The following is a 19,310-nucleotide window of genomic DNA, read 5'->3' on the forward strand; positions in this document are numbered from 1 at the left end:
TACTAATGTAGTAGTTTAGGGCCAGAAGGAAAAATATTAAATCATGAATGCGTTTCTGATGTCATCTTAGTAAAACAGGGTATATGGAATAGACCGGTAAAACAGGGTATATGGAATATTTTATACGATATTTTCTTCCTCCTTTCCGCATGCCTTCATTGTGTAACTTCATTGTTCATAGCACACTCGACGCCTATTCGAGAGATACGACGTTCGAATCCCGCCAAATACACAGCACACTTTTCACATTCCAGCAGTATATATATATATATATATGAAAGACTTTTTATTGAACACTTTTTTCATCAAATTAATAATTTGTTAGCATCAGTATTAAAGTGCTAATGGCTGAAGTTTTATAATTAGTCTGAAATTCCTGGATGTTAAGAACAATTTTATCTAGCTGAAGGAAAGTACGCTGGCATCTTATATGAATAGTATATAGAAATAACTAACTGTTTCAAATTTTTATAGAGATAATTAACTGTTACTAATTTTTATACATTACAAATCAAATAATGCATATAAGCAAATAAATATACCACCTAAAACACTTTGAACTTGTTTAAGTAATTTTTTAACTAAGCCATGCTTTAACTCCGCGGTAACATGAATAATAACATGAAAGTAATAAAGCAAGTGGTGAGAAGCTTACAGTAACTCATTCTATTATGTTTTTAATCAATCTGTGCAACACTATATTTTGTGGGATTAATTTACTGAATTAAATGCTAAACATTTACACAAAAATATCGTTTAATTACGATTATGAAGTTAAAATTCTAACTAAAGACTGAGCTCAACCAAAACGTTATTTGACTTGATAATTTATTCAGTTCAAGAACTTTTTATGCACTTTTGAAACAAAACAATTAAGTCTGAGGTTCTAATAATAATATCCTTTCTGTGCTGATGAAATCTCTTGATAATTCACAGATTTTTTTTTACAGCTTAAAGCCTGAAATTGCTTAAAATATTTTACTGGTTTAATAAAGAAGGCATGAGAATTAACGTCGCATTACTTTCGCAACAGTGTTAAAACAAATGAAAATATTCAAAATTTCATTATAAAACGTAACAATTCTGGAGCAGGTGCATAAATTATGGGATTAGAAACTTTTTTCAGAAATTACAATAAAGCTTAATTTTTATCATTTTATACAAATTAGACATATTATTTAAAAATTTAATAATGTTTAAACTATTAAATATGCATTATAGCTTTTAAATAGTCCAATTTATTCAGCTGTTTGCCAAACAGCAGTGATGTGAGACTTACAGTCGAACCCCGCTATAACGAACTTGGAACTGGAAGTTTGATTCGTTATATTCGGTTCTTCGCTGTATCCATTTTGATAAGTAGACTATGTCACAAAATTATAAAAAAGTGTTTTTATATTTGTATGTAAACGAATAACAAAAATTATTGATGAATTTACCTTTAAGTTTTACTTGAGATATGTATGCTTGCAAAGGAAAGATTCAATAACAAAGACTATCCTATGTCTGTCAAATCAAAACCACCATTCGGAGGAAAGAACTTGAATAACATTTATATTCAGTCTCGAACTCTTAATAATCACTATTTCTTCTTTCTTCTTGAATAGCGAAGAATTAAAAATTACCATCACAGTATCGAGTCTTGAACAGAGGTTTGTTTGATAAGTCAGTCAAAGAATTTGAAGGAAATCGAAGAACCTATAAGGTATTTCTCCCGCCTTCTTAGCGAGCCTTCGTGGTGTGGTGGTCTGCACGCTGGGCTGGTATTCCAGAGGTGCGTGGTTCGATTCCCTGGAAAGGCGGTTGCTAATTTTCATCTCTCTTGCTTCCAAAAAATATCTAATGTCTCTACAAACCTACTTATGACCTTTGGATTAATGGTCAAATGCACCACATACAGAGAACGCCGTATGGTTCCCTAGGATTGGCGTATTGCATTCACGTTCTCCTAGACTAGTGTTAGTTTAGAATAGTGTTTCACATAATGTTTTTTTAAAATACAAAAAAAAAAAAAAAAATAGAGTTCAACATAAAGAAAACCAGTGTAAAGGTGTGGGTGGTGTTTTTTTTTACAAATGGAATGTGGATTTTAACATCTTAAAAGTGGATGATTTTAAGGGTTAAGAATGTTTTTCTTAAAACTTGCCGAAATTCTGGAAATAAAACGAAAAATACAAAAACGTTCTACTGAACGTTTTTGTACTACTCATATAGTTTGAACTCATATAGTTTGTACTACTCATATAGTTTGAACTACTCATATAGTTCGTTATAACCGATTTTCATGCGTCTGGATATTCGCTCTAATAGAATAAAATGACATTATTATGAGTGAGTGCGCCGCTAAAATGGTTTCCAATCACGGAGCTGAGCGAAATGGAAATACAGATGGAGGACAAAATAATACGAACACCTGTGAAATAATGGAAAATCTTTATTAATAGGGGGTTAGACCACCCTTTGACTGAAGTACAGATTGAATGCGACGTGGGATAGTTGCATAAAGGTCTTGGACAAAATTTAAAGAAATATTAAGCCATTCCTCTTGCAGAGCGGTCTCTAATTCGCAAAGTCCGGATGGAGGTGGAAAATGGGAACGAAGTTTGGACTCCAAATATGCCCATAAATGTTCAATAATATTCATGTCCGGAGACTGAGGGGGCCAAGCGAAATGTTCAATTGCATCGTAATTCTCTTCGAACCATTCTTAAATATGCATAAGGGGCGTTGGCGTCTTGAAAAAGCGTCCGCTCACCAGGGAATACAGTCTGGACGTGTTCCCCTAGAAGGCTTAGACAGTGATTGGATGTGATCCTCCCATGCATAATAACAAGTGGCCCAAGACTGTGCTAAGATATCGCACCCCAAACCATAATGGCGCCACCCACTTGCTTCACAGTCGGCAAGAGGCAGTCGGGATGAAACCATGAAATCCATGTTACATGAAATGTTACAATATTCATTATTCGCAGCACTAATCACGTGTCTTTACTTTCAGACCTTCCACCAGCACCAATAGTTTTTGTGGTAGCAACATCAGAGACATCTATCAAAATACAGTGGCGGTCAGCTGACACTAAGAGTCCGATATCAGGTTAGTAGACTTTAAATATTTATAAATTAGAAATCAATCAAATCAATCAAATATTTATAAATCAGTACAAATCGAGAAAATTATGTCTGAAGATTTCTATCAAGGTTGTGAAAATGTTTTTTAATTCTGCTTCCATAAAACTTAAGAATGTTTGTTTCATATTTTTTATTTTGCTCTACCTTTTTATGTTTAATTAGAAATTCAAAAAATTTTATGTTTTAAATGATAATGTGAAAAAAATTTAAGTACTATATTCGTTTACTTTAAAATAGGAACTTTAAGGTTATTTTCCTGTCTTGCCTCGTAACCATGGGAACAACTACAACTGATAATTTGAATGGCCCATTTTTTTCTTTACTATGTTTCGCTTCGTAAAAAAAGCGCGAATGAAGGTTGACTTGAACTACAGATTCAAATGAGGTGCAAAAGATCAATACTGTAAGCTGATGACGACAGGCATTACTATCTCAAATGTAGAGAGGGTGACAACGACCTTTAAATGCCTGTTTTAAAGTAACGGATTATAACAATGGGCTCTCCTGCATATCTGAAATGTTCAGTTTGATACGGAATAGTTAGACTTCACAGAGAAATTTCTAAATCGCTAGATATGAAAATGAATTATAGCAACTCTCCATAAAGGAACATAGCTATACAATGTGGAGTCAGTTGCTCTTTTCCCAATCTAGCTTATTTATTACATCCAATAAGATTTAGATAAAATGCAATTTTTATGAACATTGATTTATGAATGATTTTAGGAAAAATTTCAAAACGGATTGTTTTCTAAACACTTCTCAGTTTAGAACTCAGAGAATTTTATCTTTTACCTCTCATTTTTGTGAATAGATTCGATGTAGCTCATTTATGCTTCGACAGTTGAAGCTGCAGAAATTAACGCTTAACTGAGTAACGTATAGTTTTTGAACCAATGAAGTTACCTGCAATAGTAATGTTGGCTGCAATTTGTGTACAGTGGCAATTTTTTTATATGTGTAAAGCGAAAGCTATGCTTCATTGTTCATTATCAGAAATTTCCACTTGCAGAATGACAGAAATAAAAATAGAAGTAGAAGAATGCAAGAAATGTTAAAATTTAACTGACGTATTCAGTCTTTTCTATAGCAAGTTTTAAGTTAATCTTAACATAGTTTAACAAAAAAATAAGCAATATGTTTCAGGAAAACTGTAGTGTTAAGAAGAAAATTTCAGTACTAAGCTTTTACTTTTTGAACTAAATAGTTCGTAAGAGTTAAATGAATTTATACATTCTTCAACTTCGTTTTACATTAGTGAGTGTTGATAGGTACCGTAGTTTTTTCTGTAGCTGTAGAAGATCTTTTCGATTCAAATATCATGTAATACGTAAATTACAATATTACTTAATTGCCAGTTAAGAATTTCAGTATTGAAAGAGTTATATGATTTTTTTTGGTTCTATAAAATTCTAACAAGTTTTGATTCAGATGGTACTGTATGCATTTAATTGAATTTTGAGATTAAAATGAATATCCAGTTAAACAAATAACTCTATGACAAATTCCCTGAAAATCTTCTCATATAAATTACTGTTATTCATATCTTAGAAAGCAAGAACATAGCATTCAATTTTTATGTATTAGATTATTTTACTGACTGAATTCTGGTCTATCAGAATAGAAAACTAATCTGTATGGAAAAAAAATCTGAATTTTATTACCTAACATTTTGCATGTGAAATGTATTTTCTTTTTTTCATGACTGCAGTTAGGATTATTGACTTTAATAATTAAATATAAGGATTTAATTGTGTCATTGATTACGAAAACAGAATAACTTATTGTTATTTTTTTACAGAAAATTGTATATTATATATTTAATGATTACTTTAATTAATCCCTTCGAAAGACGTGACCATATAATATTTCTGAATCTTCTAGACACAATTTTGTTGCATGAAAATATTATTCTTAGTTGAAGGTCGTTGAATGATAAAAAAGAGTACTATACAGTTACTGTCATTGTGGTGTCAGCGATCCGTTTGGGGATGCTCTCAATTAGTCCACCCGATCTGTGCAAAGTTTCATTTTTTAATTTCCTCTCTCCCCACACAGGTCATGCCATTCACTACCGGAAAAAGGGTGAAGGGTGGCAACGCGTGGCAGTGACGTCAGCCAACGAGAATTCGTACACATTGACAGGCCTACATGGAGGTGCCTTCTATCAGCTGTATGTAACAGCCAATAGCGACTACGGTGAGGGAGATCCTAGTGACGTCGTCACTGTAAAGACTTACGGTAAATTAACTCGTTGTCGCGTTTTTGTGCCATTATTTTCACTGATACGTTATGAAATTCTATTAACATACGAATAAATGTTACGATTATAATGACGATATTGCAGCAAATTCTGTGAGACGAGGCCAACGCCATCATCAATTATATTTCTTCTTGGAAGATTTTATTAAAATAGCTCTTCATTTGTTAAATTTGTAAACAGTATAGGTTAGCTTTTATGGCGATGATTTTTCGTGCTATCATTGATAAACATGTATGGCATTTGGCAATATATATTGCATTTTTAGTAAACGGATTTAATTATTTTTTTCAGACATGAAACATTAATAGTTTTCCTTAATACATTCGAACTTTAAATGCTTTTTTGGCAGTAAAAAAGAATAGAGAGTTTGCTATTTTTAAATCTATGTAAAGAATTTAAGAGTTTTCCTTTTTTAAGTACCTTTTTGAATACTAATTTTTGCACTTTTAAGAATTTAATCACCAAAATATTTTTTTAAGTTTTAATGTTTTTATAGAATGGCTTTGGATGAATGCCATGGGTTTGGATGCCATATGTGTCTTAATTTTACAGAAGTAATGCATATAAAATAATACTTCAAAGCAAAACAAAACCTTAACTTAGTTATTCCATTTTGAAGATTGTTTCAACAAGCCTCCTGTAAAAATCGGCGCCGTAGGCAATTTGTGTCGCCCATGCCTGGAATCGAACTTGTATATAGTAAAAATAATAACTTTGCATATAAAAATGATACTTATATATAAAAATGATAGCCTTTTATGATAGAAGAATTATATATGCAAGAGAATGAATTATTATCATTTAATGTCCAAAAACGCTTTTAAAGGACAATTCGTCCAAACATTTGCATTTGACATTTCAGTATGAACAATACCAAAATTTATGAATGCAAAACAAATACATAAAAATATAGATTAAGTAAATGGATATTATTAACCTGAATACAATAATAGAATACAATACAATTTCAGGACTCCATCTGTTATTAGCATCTACTCTTATATTAAGAGTAAGCATCTTTTGTATGTTTAAACCATGTAGTTGTTTGTTTTTTAAGGGCAGACCAGTATTAAACACGAATTAATTCACCCCAAAGCTAAATGAGTTTCTCCGATATAGGTTAAAAATTTTATCATAAATGGAGGAAGTGTCAAGAAAAACGGCCTTCTAATATAGTACAAAAGTATACCAGTAGTCTATAATATTGAGCTATATTCTGTGAAATATACAATAAGCACTTAAACGATTAGAAGAAAAATTTCATACAATTTACACACACAATTATTATTTAAAATGCGATTCTCCTGAAAACGGTGGATCCAATAACAAAAGGAAAGAACTTAAAATAATTTACTTCTGATATATTTCTGGACCTGATTTTTATAATTCTTTCGAATTCTTCAGTTTAGGAAAAGTATTTGCATCTGGGAGACAATTCTTATTTGAGAATGAAGTTAGAGGGAACAAATTTAAAAATTGGGAAAATGATTGCATTCGAGACAGAAACTTTGGTTAGCCTCTAACACATGTGAAATTGCGCTATCATAGAGTGATGAGCTGTTTTCGACAGAATTATATAAAATGCAGCATTGAAAATAATCTGATTAATTTTTTATCATCTACCTGATAAATGAATTTTCAAAATATCCATAATCTTATAAAAGGTTTAAAAATAGAGTATCACAATTTAATTTCCATACTCTGCATGTGATACAGTCTTAGCTAATTTTAAAACTAAGCAATGCATTATATTTACATATCGCTACTAAGAACAACGCTGTGTCTTTTTCGTCCTTCTTCAGGTTTTTGAAGTAGCTGATACTCAGCGATTTGGATTGAATCAGTAGATTTATTTTGGAATGATAAATTTCTATTGTATGATCCTGATAGCACAGATGATCTATTGATAACTGCAAACCTTCTTATGCATTTAGATATCTAGTATACACTGTAATAGAGAGTAAGGCTGTAGTTTAAATGTTTATCTTAACAGCATTTGTGTGTTTCTAGTTTGTTATGAATCAATCGCCTTCTTCTATATCTGATTTTTAATTATACGGTTCTGACCAATTTTAATAATGCTATTCCATAGAATTCATATATAGAATGAAAGTGAAATTTTATGTTAGTGAAATTCAAATGTAGAACAGTTCATGTTAACTTTGTAGTAATCTAAAATTGAATAATATACTTTTGTAATATCTTTATATCTTTTGAATGCTTAACATTTTGCAATATCATAACGTTTAGAACATTTTTACTTGAAATGCTTATTGTATTTTTAGTTAATTTAAATGTTCGAATCAGTTTTCATTAAATATTCAGCTGAAGTTTATAACTTTAATATTTATATTTTATGATTAATTTTGATAAAAACATGATTTTACTTTTTAATAACGTCTGTTAACTTCATTGCTAATTAGATTATTAAAAATATTCATTTGAACGAAAATCAAAATTATTTTATAAATTGACAATTAATTTGTAATGTATTCCAATTTATGTTTAAGATGATGTATTTTACCTCATTATCTAGTGCTCTCATACATACTATATTATTCATACAATTATTCGAGTTAGAGATTTTTAATTGCAATTTTCGCCTGCGGATTTAAACAACGAAACCAAGTATTGAAAGATAAACATTTGAATTCTATTATTTTGCTATCTAATTAAATATTGTATTACCGCCGCTCATTTTTTTGCGCAAAAGGAATTATTCACAAATAGTTTATGCCTTCATTTATATCTTTATCATGTTTATTTATATATGATAAATAACATTTTATTTATTATGCTTTTCCGAAGCTGGCACCGATAATGTAGTTTTGCTTGCTGGCGCAAAAGAAGATCCTTTGATGTTGGATATGTCCTTACTTATACCAGTGGCTGCGTCACTTTTGGCTGTGACGGTTGTTATTGTTGCAGTCTGTATATGGGTTCTTAAAGCGAAATCTAGAAGAAATCTAGAAAGAGGTTAGCCATTTTTTATAATGCTCTTCCTTAATGTTGTTATGTATCAAACATCACCCTATTTCATATGTATTCTGTACATATTGAACATTCAGCACTATGATTACAATTTTATTTCATCAAAATTGTTTCCTTTTGAGATTATTTAAATTTATATAAAGATTTAGTTTATCGTATATGATCTTTTATGTTTTTCTTTCTCCGTTTATGTGAAATTTTTATGTGATATGAACTTTCAGGAAACTGTTAGTACGCGAATAATAAACGTGAATTAAAAATGGAATCGAAATCATCTGTTTAGAGCAAGTAATTGATAATGATACAAAATTCTGCTAAGTAACGGAAAGCACTGACAAATTCTACAAACGTGAATTCTCAAGTCATTGCAAACAAGAGAAACCGTGGTTCATTATTGAATAGGATATGCTCTAATCCAATGCATAAAGAAAAAACAACTTTCCTAGATACTCTTTCCAACTTTCTCCGCTGGAGGTATGTATTATCTATCGATGAAGAGGATGATAGGGACTCCGAGAGAAGAGTGAGGTCTTAGGGACACCGAGAGAGGAATCCCCTTTCTTGGGCCAATGATAGTATAGATCTAGGTGATGCGGTTATACCTTCGAAGAGAATGACTGACAGCGAAGTAGGTTTCTTCGGCAGGCTCTCATTATAGCATGATCCGTCTGAGTAGTGGCCTTTTTGATCTCATGATGGAAATAAGCGCTTTATCGCAACCATTGGTGTAAAGAAACTATGCGATTATTTCAGTGTTTCGATTTACAAATTGAATGATTCGTCAATATTAAGTCGTTTCTTTTAAAGTGAAGACAGCAATATTTTAATGAAATAAATTTTCTTTCCTTTTATTGCATTGAAGCCTATAGAATAAATTTCGTATAATCTTATAAAATCAGTATCGTAAGTATGAACATCACATTTAAATAAATTTCGCATTTAACTAGAATAAAGTATAGTTCCAGTAGCTTGCATATTTAACCTTTTGGTCTAGTTTTCCTACTAGTTTTAATATTATTTATAAACTGCTCGTTCATTTGCTTACAAAAATAGATTAACATATTTCTATATATTACATTAAACGTTTTTAGCCATTCAAGAGGATAAGCGGTACATCTATGCCGCAGCAACGCAGCGATACGTGGACATCGACAAGACGCGGTCTCTGCCAGCCTATCATGATCCCGCCTTAATAAACTTCCCCACGCCGTATGCGACTGTGCCCATGGGAGATGATATCTCAGAAGGAGGGGGCAAGGACGACCCCAATCAGGAGATGAAGTCTTTCTTACCACAGGTATATATGTATTATACATACTTACACACCCATATACATATATATAATTATTTATAATTCAACAACAAAGACAAGCTTCGGGAATTATCTGTTTGTAAAATATTAATTTAAGGCTGAAGAATTAAAAAATATGGTATAGAAATGCAGGGTAATTTAAATCTTGTTTAATATGTTTCTTATCAGATGTAAACGATGTAAATTTCTCGATAAGGATAATAATACATTTCTCATAATTACAAATGATTTCTCATATTTCTAAACGAAAATGGGGTAAAGAAGAAAAGAAAAAATTAAAAGTTCATAAACGAACAAAAAATGATTATGACGTGAACTAAAGTAATTTTCTTTTCAAACCACGTGTTGAAACATAACATTAAAGCATAATTATTTCTGCTTAAATTACAGCTTTAATTATTTATGTACAGTATCAAAAGAAAAGTTATTGATTATAAAAAGTGCATGAAATGATCACTGTAATCTATCACTATTCTAAAATGTAGAAACTAATAGTAAGTAAATTCATTTACATATGATCGAAAGAAATGGTGTTAAGAAACATCAGCATCACTAGCAAATACAGCAATCCATAATTATTGCACTTTTAAATGCTTACTATTTAAAAAGGGCAAATATTTTTTTATTAATTAGAAATTTTAGTTCTGTTACCTTCCTTCTACTATTAATACATTCAAACACTGCTAGTTCATGTTTCTTCTTAAATAGTGCTGTCATGTATGTTGTTTGTTAGGTTATTATTTCATTTTAGATATGAACAAGGGAAGTTATTAGATTTAAGTATATTTTTGTATGAAATATTTTTGATCATATTTATTAACTACTTTATACAGGCTTTCATTTGCATATCTTGGAGATATAGAAGTTAATGGTTATATTTTTTACTGTGAAACGCGAATAAATTTATTGAGTTCAGGCAAAATACTGATTATGTTACCTTAAGAACCGCTTCCTAATTTATCATGACAGCGGTAATTTTCAATGTCTCTGAGATTTAACAGAAATAAATGTGATAATGCTATTATCAGAAACGCTCTTTTTTACCCACATATCTTTACTTTTAGTGTCTAATTGAGTTTTAATACTTAAATAATCGTAACTTAGAATTTAAGTTATTCAAAAAATATAGTTTAAAGTACTTAAAATAATTAAGGCTATTATTAATTATGCATATTTAGTCTAAAGAGAAAAAACTGTATTATCTTCTGGTTTTCAGGAAATGATAAAATATTTAAACTTTAGAAAAATACAAGGAATACAAAATTTTAAAAAAAAGAAGGAAAATATATTAATTATAAAGCTTATTCTTTTGCATAAATCAATATGTAACACAAGCTCATAGATAATAACGATATTTTCACAATTGTTGCAAAATAGTGGAATTTTGCGAACATTTAGGCGTCGTTAAGACGTCGTGATACCATTCTTTCACAATATTATATGTACGTAAATATGTATATATGAGTGTACAAGCTCACGTATATACACATACATACAAACATACCTTCCTGAATCCGCTCCCTATAAGAGAAAAGCATCCATATTTCCCTGGATAATTCATGGTTGGAATCTTTCCACTTCGAAAAGGGTAGAACAGAAGAAACTCATCTTTGCATACATCATTCACGAGAGCAATATTCTGTTTGAATGCATTTATGTAATTCAAAATGTCTCTTTTAAGCTTTTTATTTTCATTTAAATTATGTAAAGCATATGCAGCTATACTTAATTAAAAAATAAATATTAATATTTATTATAATTTATTTTAATTTTTTATTACCATAACTTTTTAATATAGTTTATGTTTATATTATTATAATTTACAATAATAAATTTTTAAGTATTAAACTTGCTTTCTATTAATAAAGTTGAACATAAATATGAGGAAAATTAATTGTACCGTATTTTAAATGCTTGAATATTTCCAAAAGACGTCTACGTATTACAAAACCATAAAATCAAAGAAAAACTATTATTATGCTATTAATAACCAGACGTCTTTCTCTTAGGAATCCTCTTTGTAAAATATCATTAGCAACAGTGATTTGTGAACTGCAAAAATTCACTTTAGGGTATTTCCTCAAAAGCATACTTAAAAATTTATTAAAATCTTTAATACTACCATCTTGGATCGTTACTTAGAAATCATAGTTCAGGTAAATTTTAATTAATCTAATTAACCAATAAAGATACATATTTGAAAGCCATCTTCACTATTTTTGCACAAAATATGCTGAGATTGTTTCTTTATTTCTAAACAATTAGGCCGTAGAAAAATTCTCTTAAAAGGCTATTGATGACTGTTTACTTATTTCCGCGACTTTTAGTTTACTACACCTTTTCGATCAAGTCATACTTCTACTACACGTAACTCAGTTAAACAGAGATTTATTGTACCAGTTTTCCATTGATCTTTTAAGTGATAGTTTGATAGATGTAATATTCATAACCATTGCATAAAATAAGCATGTATGTTCCGAAATATAAACAGCAATGTATTTATCATACTAATTATATTTAACATACTAATTTATATTGCAGAATATGAAAGACAGACCATTACCGAAGCCGGGATCCCTAAAAAAGCAGCGAGAATCTCATATCTATGACAGTCCTCAGTGAAAAATGTGGGAATCATCATTAGTTTTTGATACTTTTGGTGCTTCCTCTAAGGACAAGAAATCACTGAAAAACCTTATAAAAATTATGCGTGATTCTTTTCCCGCCATCGTTGTCAGTTGCTGAGAACTTCGATAACGAGTAAACTTTACAATAAATTGTAAGGAACTAATAGCTATTATAAATGATGCTCGCGTTTGGAATATACCATGCTGATAATAGCTTTTACTGACATTTCAAAGGCAGGCTGGTTATATTTTCCTGTGAGCCATTAAATGACAGATACATTTAAATCAGACTGAATTTAAAGGAGGTACATAATTTTTATTTTTATTTTTTAATTCTGGTGGAAAACGTTTTGCAATTTATGTAGATATTTCACTTTTTATATTTCTAAGTCAAATACTTGCTAGACACATGTGTAATAATTAACTTAGCTTCTTTACAGTGCCTAAACTTGCGTGCACGAATTATCGTCATTAGAAATTAATTTATGTACTGAATTAACGAACATATACGGATAAACAGCGGTTGAAGAATTATTTGCTCTACAAACTAAAACTCAACAAACTGCCCTCCTATACTTATGAAGTTTTAAAGTAACAAAACTTATGTAAGTGACAAAAAAATAATATTTACCAAACTCAGACTCCACTAAAATATATTTTCTCTAACACTGAATTGTAAATGAAATTGGCTGGAGAGCAGCTTATGATATAATGTATCGAGAGAGTTATTGTGGTCAACAGAGCTCAGATGTTGTCAATCTATGCTTTCTAAATACCGTTTGCATTCAGAATTTTAATCTTAAGCTAAATTGCATTCTAGTAACGAAAGCTAGAAAGTGCAGATGCGAATTTACATAAAAATAACTGATTGATTAAACAAATACTTTATATGTATTAATGAATTTGTCCAATAAAAGAATAACACGATCTGCTAAAGTGCAAATAAATACAAAAATGAATGAACTGAAATGAGGTTAATATAAAAAATATAAAAATTAGAGTAATTAAATAAGAATAAAACTAAGCTTTGCAAAATATTAAGCATGCCACCTCATTTAATATTTAAATTTAAAACACTTAATATGCTAGTAAATATGAAACATAAATGGGATTATATGATACGATAATGAACAGTATTTTTTATTAAACTAATAACAGAAATTGAAAAAAGGAATACAGAATAAAATTCCTTAAGTATTAGAATTTTTCTTCCCATTGGCGGGCACTTAGCCGGATGAGGCTTGGACACTACTAAGGCCGGAAGTGGTGGCCACTTTATAGCGGAAGCATCTAATAGGTGCACCGTTACCTTCTGTGAAGGGACGGACAATTACAGCCATGCCTTCTCCGGAATTCGAACTCGGGCCTTTCTGTATCGCAGTAGGCTCTCCTAACTACTGTACCGTCTGTAAGTATTAGAACAGACAATTTTCTTTAATTTGCTTATGAGTTAATGCCTGTCTTGTTTTCGCATTTTTTTTGGAGTATAACAGTTTATCCGTCACCGAGTTTGAAATTGTTTTATTTTAATATCGGAGTATCAGGCATTGTGATTAACTATGAAGCATTCCAGAAAAATTTATTCACTTTACAGAAGGTATATAGAACGAGTTTCATTCATATGAGCGAGCACTTACAAAAAATTATTGATATGCTATGTGAGTAAATCTGTCTAATTATTTGAACAGTTAACAGTTGAAAACCAAGCTCAGAGTTCTCGAGAACAATGTTATTAAACCAAAGTTCTTTTCATTTCAACTGTTTTCGAAATAAACACAAAAAGAATATTTTTAAAAAATTTGTTTCACTTATCTAAAATAACATTAATTTACCTCAATGATTCATATGAGCTATCCTAATGCTGTTTTAAATATCTAACCTTTCTCCCGTCAGAACGTTTCTATTAACGGGTGTTTTTAAAGTCTTCTTAGTTAGATTCGTTTACACTAATATTACTCTAGAAATTTTAAAAATGTAACTTGAATTCCGTGATTTTTTTATTCAGTATACTAACACTAAAATTCAGAAGCTTTTTTATGTAATTTTGCAATGAAATACGTTTTGTTATATAAATCATGTTCAGTATATCCTATTTTCCAGACGCGATTTTTATTTTCTTCGTATAGTTATTGAAGTCCGAAATTTATACAGATATATTTCTATAAAAGCTATTATCAGTATGAGCCCCCACACTTTTATCTGATGAGTCTGGTTTCCTTATAAAGAGAGCAACTGTGTTAAGTGTGTCTGTTACCTATGCAATTTGAATAGATGCTGCCCATGCATGTGCGCCATACTAGAGATTTTTGAAAATGAAACAATAATGTAGTAGAATGGATTTATTACATTCGCCAAATTCTGTACTGAAACAGAAAAAAATGAAAAATTTACCCGATGTTTAACTTGTGTTACGGAAAATTTTCTGCATGTTATGTATATTGAGACCAAATAACTTTAAAACTTGCGTTGACAATCTGAGGATTGTGTCAACAAGAAGTGATAAAAATCAGCGCCATGATATGTGATTTGGAAACTAAATTTCATCTTTTGTAAATAGATGAGATCATCAGTCACACAGAATAAAAAAGTAATATCTAGTACAATTGTACCTACACAGTGAAGCATTATTATATTGCATATAATCACAACAAGAATATTTAATGTTTTCATTTTTGTAGACTGGTGAATATAGAGATGTATAATGGTAACAAGAGATGGAATTTACATTTTAATGTTACGAAACGTAATACGAATCACAATCATTTTTTAATGTTAAGGAATGTAATCTGCAATAGAATATCATATTACGAAGTTTATTCACTGTAATTACTACATTACTCCTAATAATAGGATCTCTAAGGCGTAAACTGAGTAACAATTGAAACTGATAGAAATGAAGCAATTATGACATAAAATAAGTTAGATAACTGATTTTAATCTGTAATCAAAAAGATTGAAATCTGCCCATGGATATACTTCGTTAAAAATGTATAAAAAGGTATTGTGGAAGAGCAGTTACACCGTAAATGTTGAAATGATTTTGTTAACTTATATTATGATTATGTGTTTATATAATTTTCGTATATTTTATGATTACGCGTGTAAGGTACGCTATTAATATTTTCATTCGCATTATATTTCGTTATCAAGAACAGGAAGCATTCACATCCACACAATCTTTTGAAGTGAATGATAAAGTCTTACTGCAAATCACTTAGATGTGCACCTTATGGCAGTATACATATGAAATGTTTCTGCAATATGCAACTTCTAAGATACTAATTCAATAAATTTAAAGTACTTATAGAATATTTCTTTCTAAAACAAGCTGTTACAGTGTATGCATCATTGGCATACATAGTCACAATGAAATTATAGCAAAAATAATTGTTCCGCTGTAAAGAAAGATTATTTATTTATCATAAAAAAATTTATATTTTTTCCAGTTCTAAGAAGTTAAGCTTTTCTATTTTAAAATAAGACAAAAATATGCTTTAAAACATTGCGATCATTATTCTATAAATCTTTTATTGAAAATCATATTTATGTCTATTAAATATATTTAAATGTTATTAGTTATTATCAAAACTATTTTAATATACTCATATAGTTGTGTTTTGAACTCTTATATATTGCTCATAAGTAACTGGTGCATTTTAATGTTTTCCATATTTTTATAAGGATTTTAAATGATTAATGTTAATTTAATTATGCTTGCTCAATCTTGGATATCTGATTACAAAAGTTGTGAAATTATTTGTGATTTAAAAAGAATTTTACCTATGTTAATATTTCCCAATCAACGTACTTAAAATTAGGTGAAATTTTGTGGAATGTGCTACGTGGTGATGTTTTGAAATTGAACTTCAGTTTGTTAATATGCCTGGAAAAAAATTACTTGAAATATAGTAATATTTTTTTTTAAACTTCGAAATAACTGAATGCGTATGCTATGTAAAAATGCAGTTAATTTAATAATTAAAAGCAATAAAATTTGAACAAATCATAAAGCTGAAATACTTTGATAAATTCTAGTATTTAAGTGATTTATATTTTTGTAAATGTAATAAATTGAAAAGTAACATTATTGTAGATTTTCAACGACGGTAACATGTCATTTTATCTTATTCCTATACATCAAACAAAGTCAACTGAGAAAATTTGTGGAATCATAGCTGTTTTATAAAGGTGTTCATAAATATATTTCTCCATTTTAGCTGAGGAAGGAAAACAAAATTTTAAATTACAATATTGATATGTTTTTATGATAATAATTAGCCTTTATCATCCATCACATAATTTTTAGTTACATGTATTCCATGTTTTCATTGGATTTTTAGCAGAATTTGCATCATGATGTGTATCAAACTACAGAGATAATAATAGAAATACTAGCAATTAATTAGGAGAGCAGCTAAGTAAAAATACTATTTCATTACTTATTATGTAATTTATATTTATATGAAATAGTAAATGTCATAATTATATAATCACTGGTAGTTCGGCTTTTAATTCTGTATTACTTAAGGATGAAAGGGAATTTAGCGTGACTAATTAATTCATAGTTTTCCTAAATATTGATCAATATAATTATGTTATGTTTATGATTATAGAGTGAATATAATTTGTATTTCAACTGAGTATATTTGTTTACTAAACGAGAACATGAAACTTTCAAAGAAAACATTAAATATGTACTTATTTGTATGTCTCTAGGTACGATTGATGCAAATAGATGAGGATAATTGAAATATGATTGCAGCTTTATATTAGACATAATTAATGTTGTTATGAGAACTGAAAATAGTTAATTAATTGAAAGGCAGTTAATAAAAGAATTATTTCTAAAATTTGTATATAAAACATTTTCCCGTGGGCTATGAAGACCAATGTTTTATGTATTTTATTATTTTATGTATTTATGTATCCATTTAATCATCTGTTTTAAGAGGAAAGAGCAAAAAACCAATCGACAGGGTCTTACACTTATGAGGGAGTAAATTTTAAATCTCCATAGTTTACTGAAATTTCTTGCGATATGTTTAAAGTAATGATTGAGAGGGAAATATATGTCCCAGCCCCCAGGAAAAGGTTAACGCCTTTCGATTTGAAACAGTCGAGAGTAAATTATCTTGTAATTTTTAAGTATGTGATACTATACATTATTCATCAAACTGTCTTGCTTCTGAATATCCAAAAATTATTTTAATTTTGCAAATATTTTATTAGCTTCTTTCAATTTTTATGTAGTTTTTAAATTAAAAAATACATGTAAATGCACTTACTATTTTATACTAAAGAAAGGCAATTCTTTTACAAAAGATGTATGAGAATAACCATGGATTTCTACATTAATATCAAAAGTAGCTGTTCGGAGCTCTCGAAAGGAATAAAACGGTAAAACAACATGGATTTTATGTATTAATATTTCGCTTCCATATTTCTACTGTAAATGATATGCGTATCGTTTTGTAAAATATGAGTTAAATATGATTTGATTGTGTTTATTTTTTATGTGTCATGCTACAGTTTTCAAAACCAATTTTATTTTTTTACATTAAAGCATTATGTTTCATTATTTGCAATATTAAAATATTATATTATTTCAAACATCAAGATATTTTGTTTCAATATTTGCTATCCAAATACAATTACTGCAAACATTATAAAATACTTTTTATTCAATTATCATCTTCTATATTACTTTCTAAATTTGTCCGATAAGTTACAATAAGAATCATGGTGGCTAAGCTGACTATAAGAATATTTAAAAGTAATTTTTGCAACTATAGTACGTTATTCAAAAGTGATTAAATATATTACCTCTATTTATTGCAATTAATAATCTTTTTGTGCATAGAAGATTATTTTTTCCTTCCCCTTCTACTCATACCGATGAGGATACTTGAGCATACACATTTTAAACCAATCATTCTTTCAGAATTTTAATTTAAAATTTTCGATTTTTCTAGGAGCGTTTATTTCATTTCAATATCTCAGGACTATCTGTTAGAATATTGAACACTGTTTTAAATACATAACTGCAAGCGCGTTTATTTTTTAGGATAATAACTCTGCATTGAATTAAAAAGATATGATACTACTATAAATATGAGTTTATCTTATCAGAAATAGAAAAATGTATGTGAACTATTCATATTTTTTGCTGAAAGGAAAAACGTTATCTAGGTTCAGATGCATGAAATATTCCAAGTACTAGAATTTTATTGAATAGTTGATTTATTTTCTGTATAACTTGCACGTATTATATAATTTTTTTTTCATAACATATCACTCTAGAAAAGTAATCGCTTTGAAAATGCTCAAATTGGTTCAGTTGGTGTTGGCATAATGCTTGTGAGGATATTGTAAATAAGTGCATTATATAGTCCTTCTGAGCTTGTAAACTTTCAGTTGTTTTGTAAAATAAATACGATTTTTTCTTGTCGTATGTCTCTTCGTAAGTATACATTAATCCTCACACATTTAACAATGCAATGAATTTAAAACATTGAGAAATAAAGCAAGTTTTTATAAAAAAACTCTATTATATTATTCAAATTGATTTTCATTGTCACAATATATTATCTTGTTACTTTCATCGTTTCTTCAAACTATTCTTCTCCATTATCCCTCGCCCACCAGCGGCTGAGCGGTAAAGTCGCTGAGCACTGGTAGTTCGGTCCGAATCCCGCGAACGGGCTGGCTGCATGGGCGTTCTCGTGGTTTTCCTTATGTGTATACGATACAGTTCCCCTTAGAAAGTACTCCACGAAGGCATCCCTCCCCTTAGGTAGATTGATCTAGTGTGTTTTGCCATAATTAAATAAACCATTATCCCTCACCATTTGTCAGACGATCATTCTCCTAAGTTTTTTTTTTTTTTTCAAATTAAATTTTCATATAATATAGAAAACTGAAAACTGATATGTTATTGCGTTATATTGTAAAACTATGCTTATGTATGTACAGGATGTCTACAATTTAT

General features: G+C 29.5%; 1 protein-coding gene across 1 annotated transcript in view; it reads left to right on the plus strand.

Moving 5' to 3' along the window:
* Positions 1 to 18,769, plus strand: part of LOC118202387 (cell adhesion molecule Dscam1-like) — a 71,393-nt gene extending 52,624 nt beyond the window's left edge. Inside the window, exons 21-25 of the mRNA XM_085819697.1 lie at positions 2,999 to 3,094; positions 5,188 to 5,370; positions 8,201 to 8,368; positions 9,475 to 9,680; positions 12,237 to 18,769. Of these exons, the coding sequence (XP_085675823.1) occupies positions 2,999 to 3,094; positions 5,188 to 5,370; positions 8,201 to 8,368; positions 9,475 to 9,680; positions 12,237 to 12,317 (734 nt within the window). The 3' untranslated portion in view covers positions 12,318 to 18,769. The remainder of the gene's footprint in view (positions 1 to 2,998; positions 3,095 to 5,187; positions 5,371 to 8,200; positions 8,369 to 9,474; positions 9,681 to 12,236) is intronic.
* The last annotated feature ends 541 nt before the right edge of the window (positions 18,770 to 19,310 follow it).

The sequence above is a fragment of the Stegodyphus dumicola genome, chromosome 6 (genome assembly GCF_044657685.1).
Source record: "Stegodyphus dumicola isolate Sdum_Otavi_A_Nest chromosome 6, ASM4465768v1".
In the NCBI taxonomy this organism is placed as follows: domain Eukaryota; kingdom Metazoa; phylum Arthropoda; class Arachnida; order Araneae; family Eresidae; genus Stegodyphus; species Stegodyphus dumicola.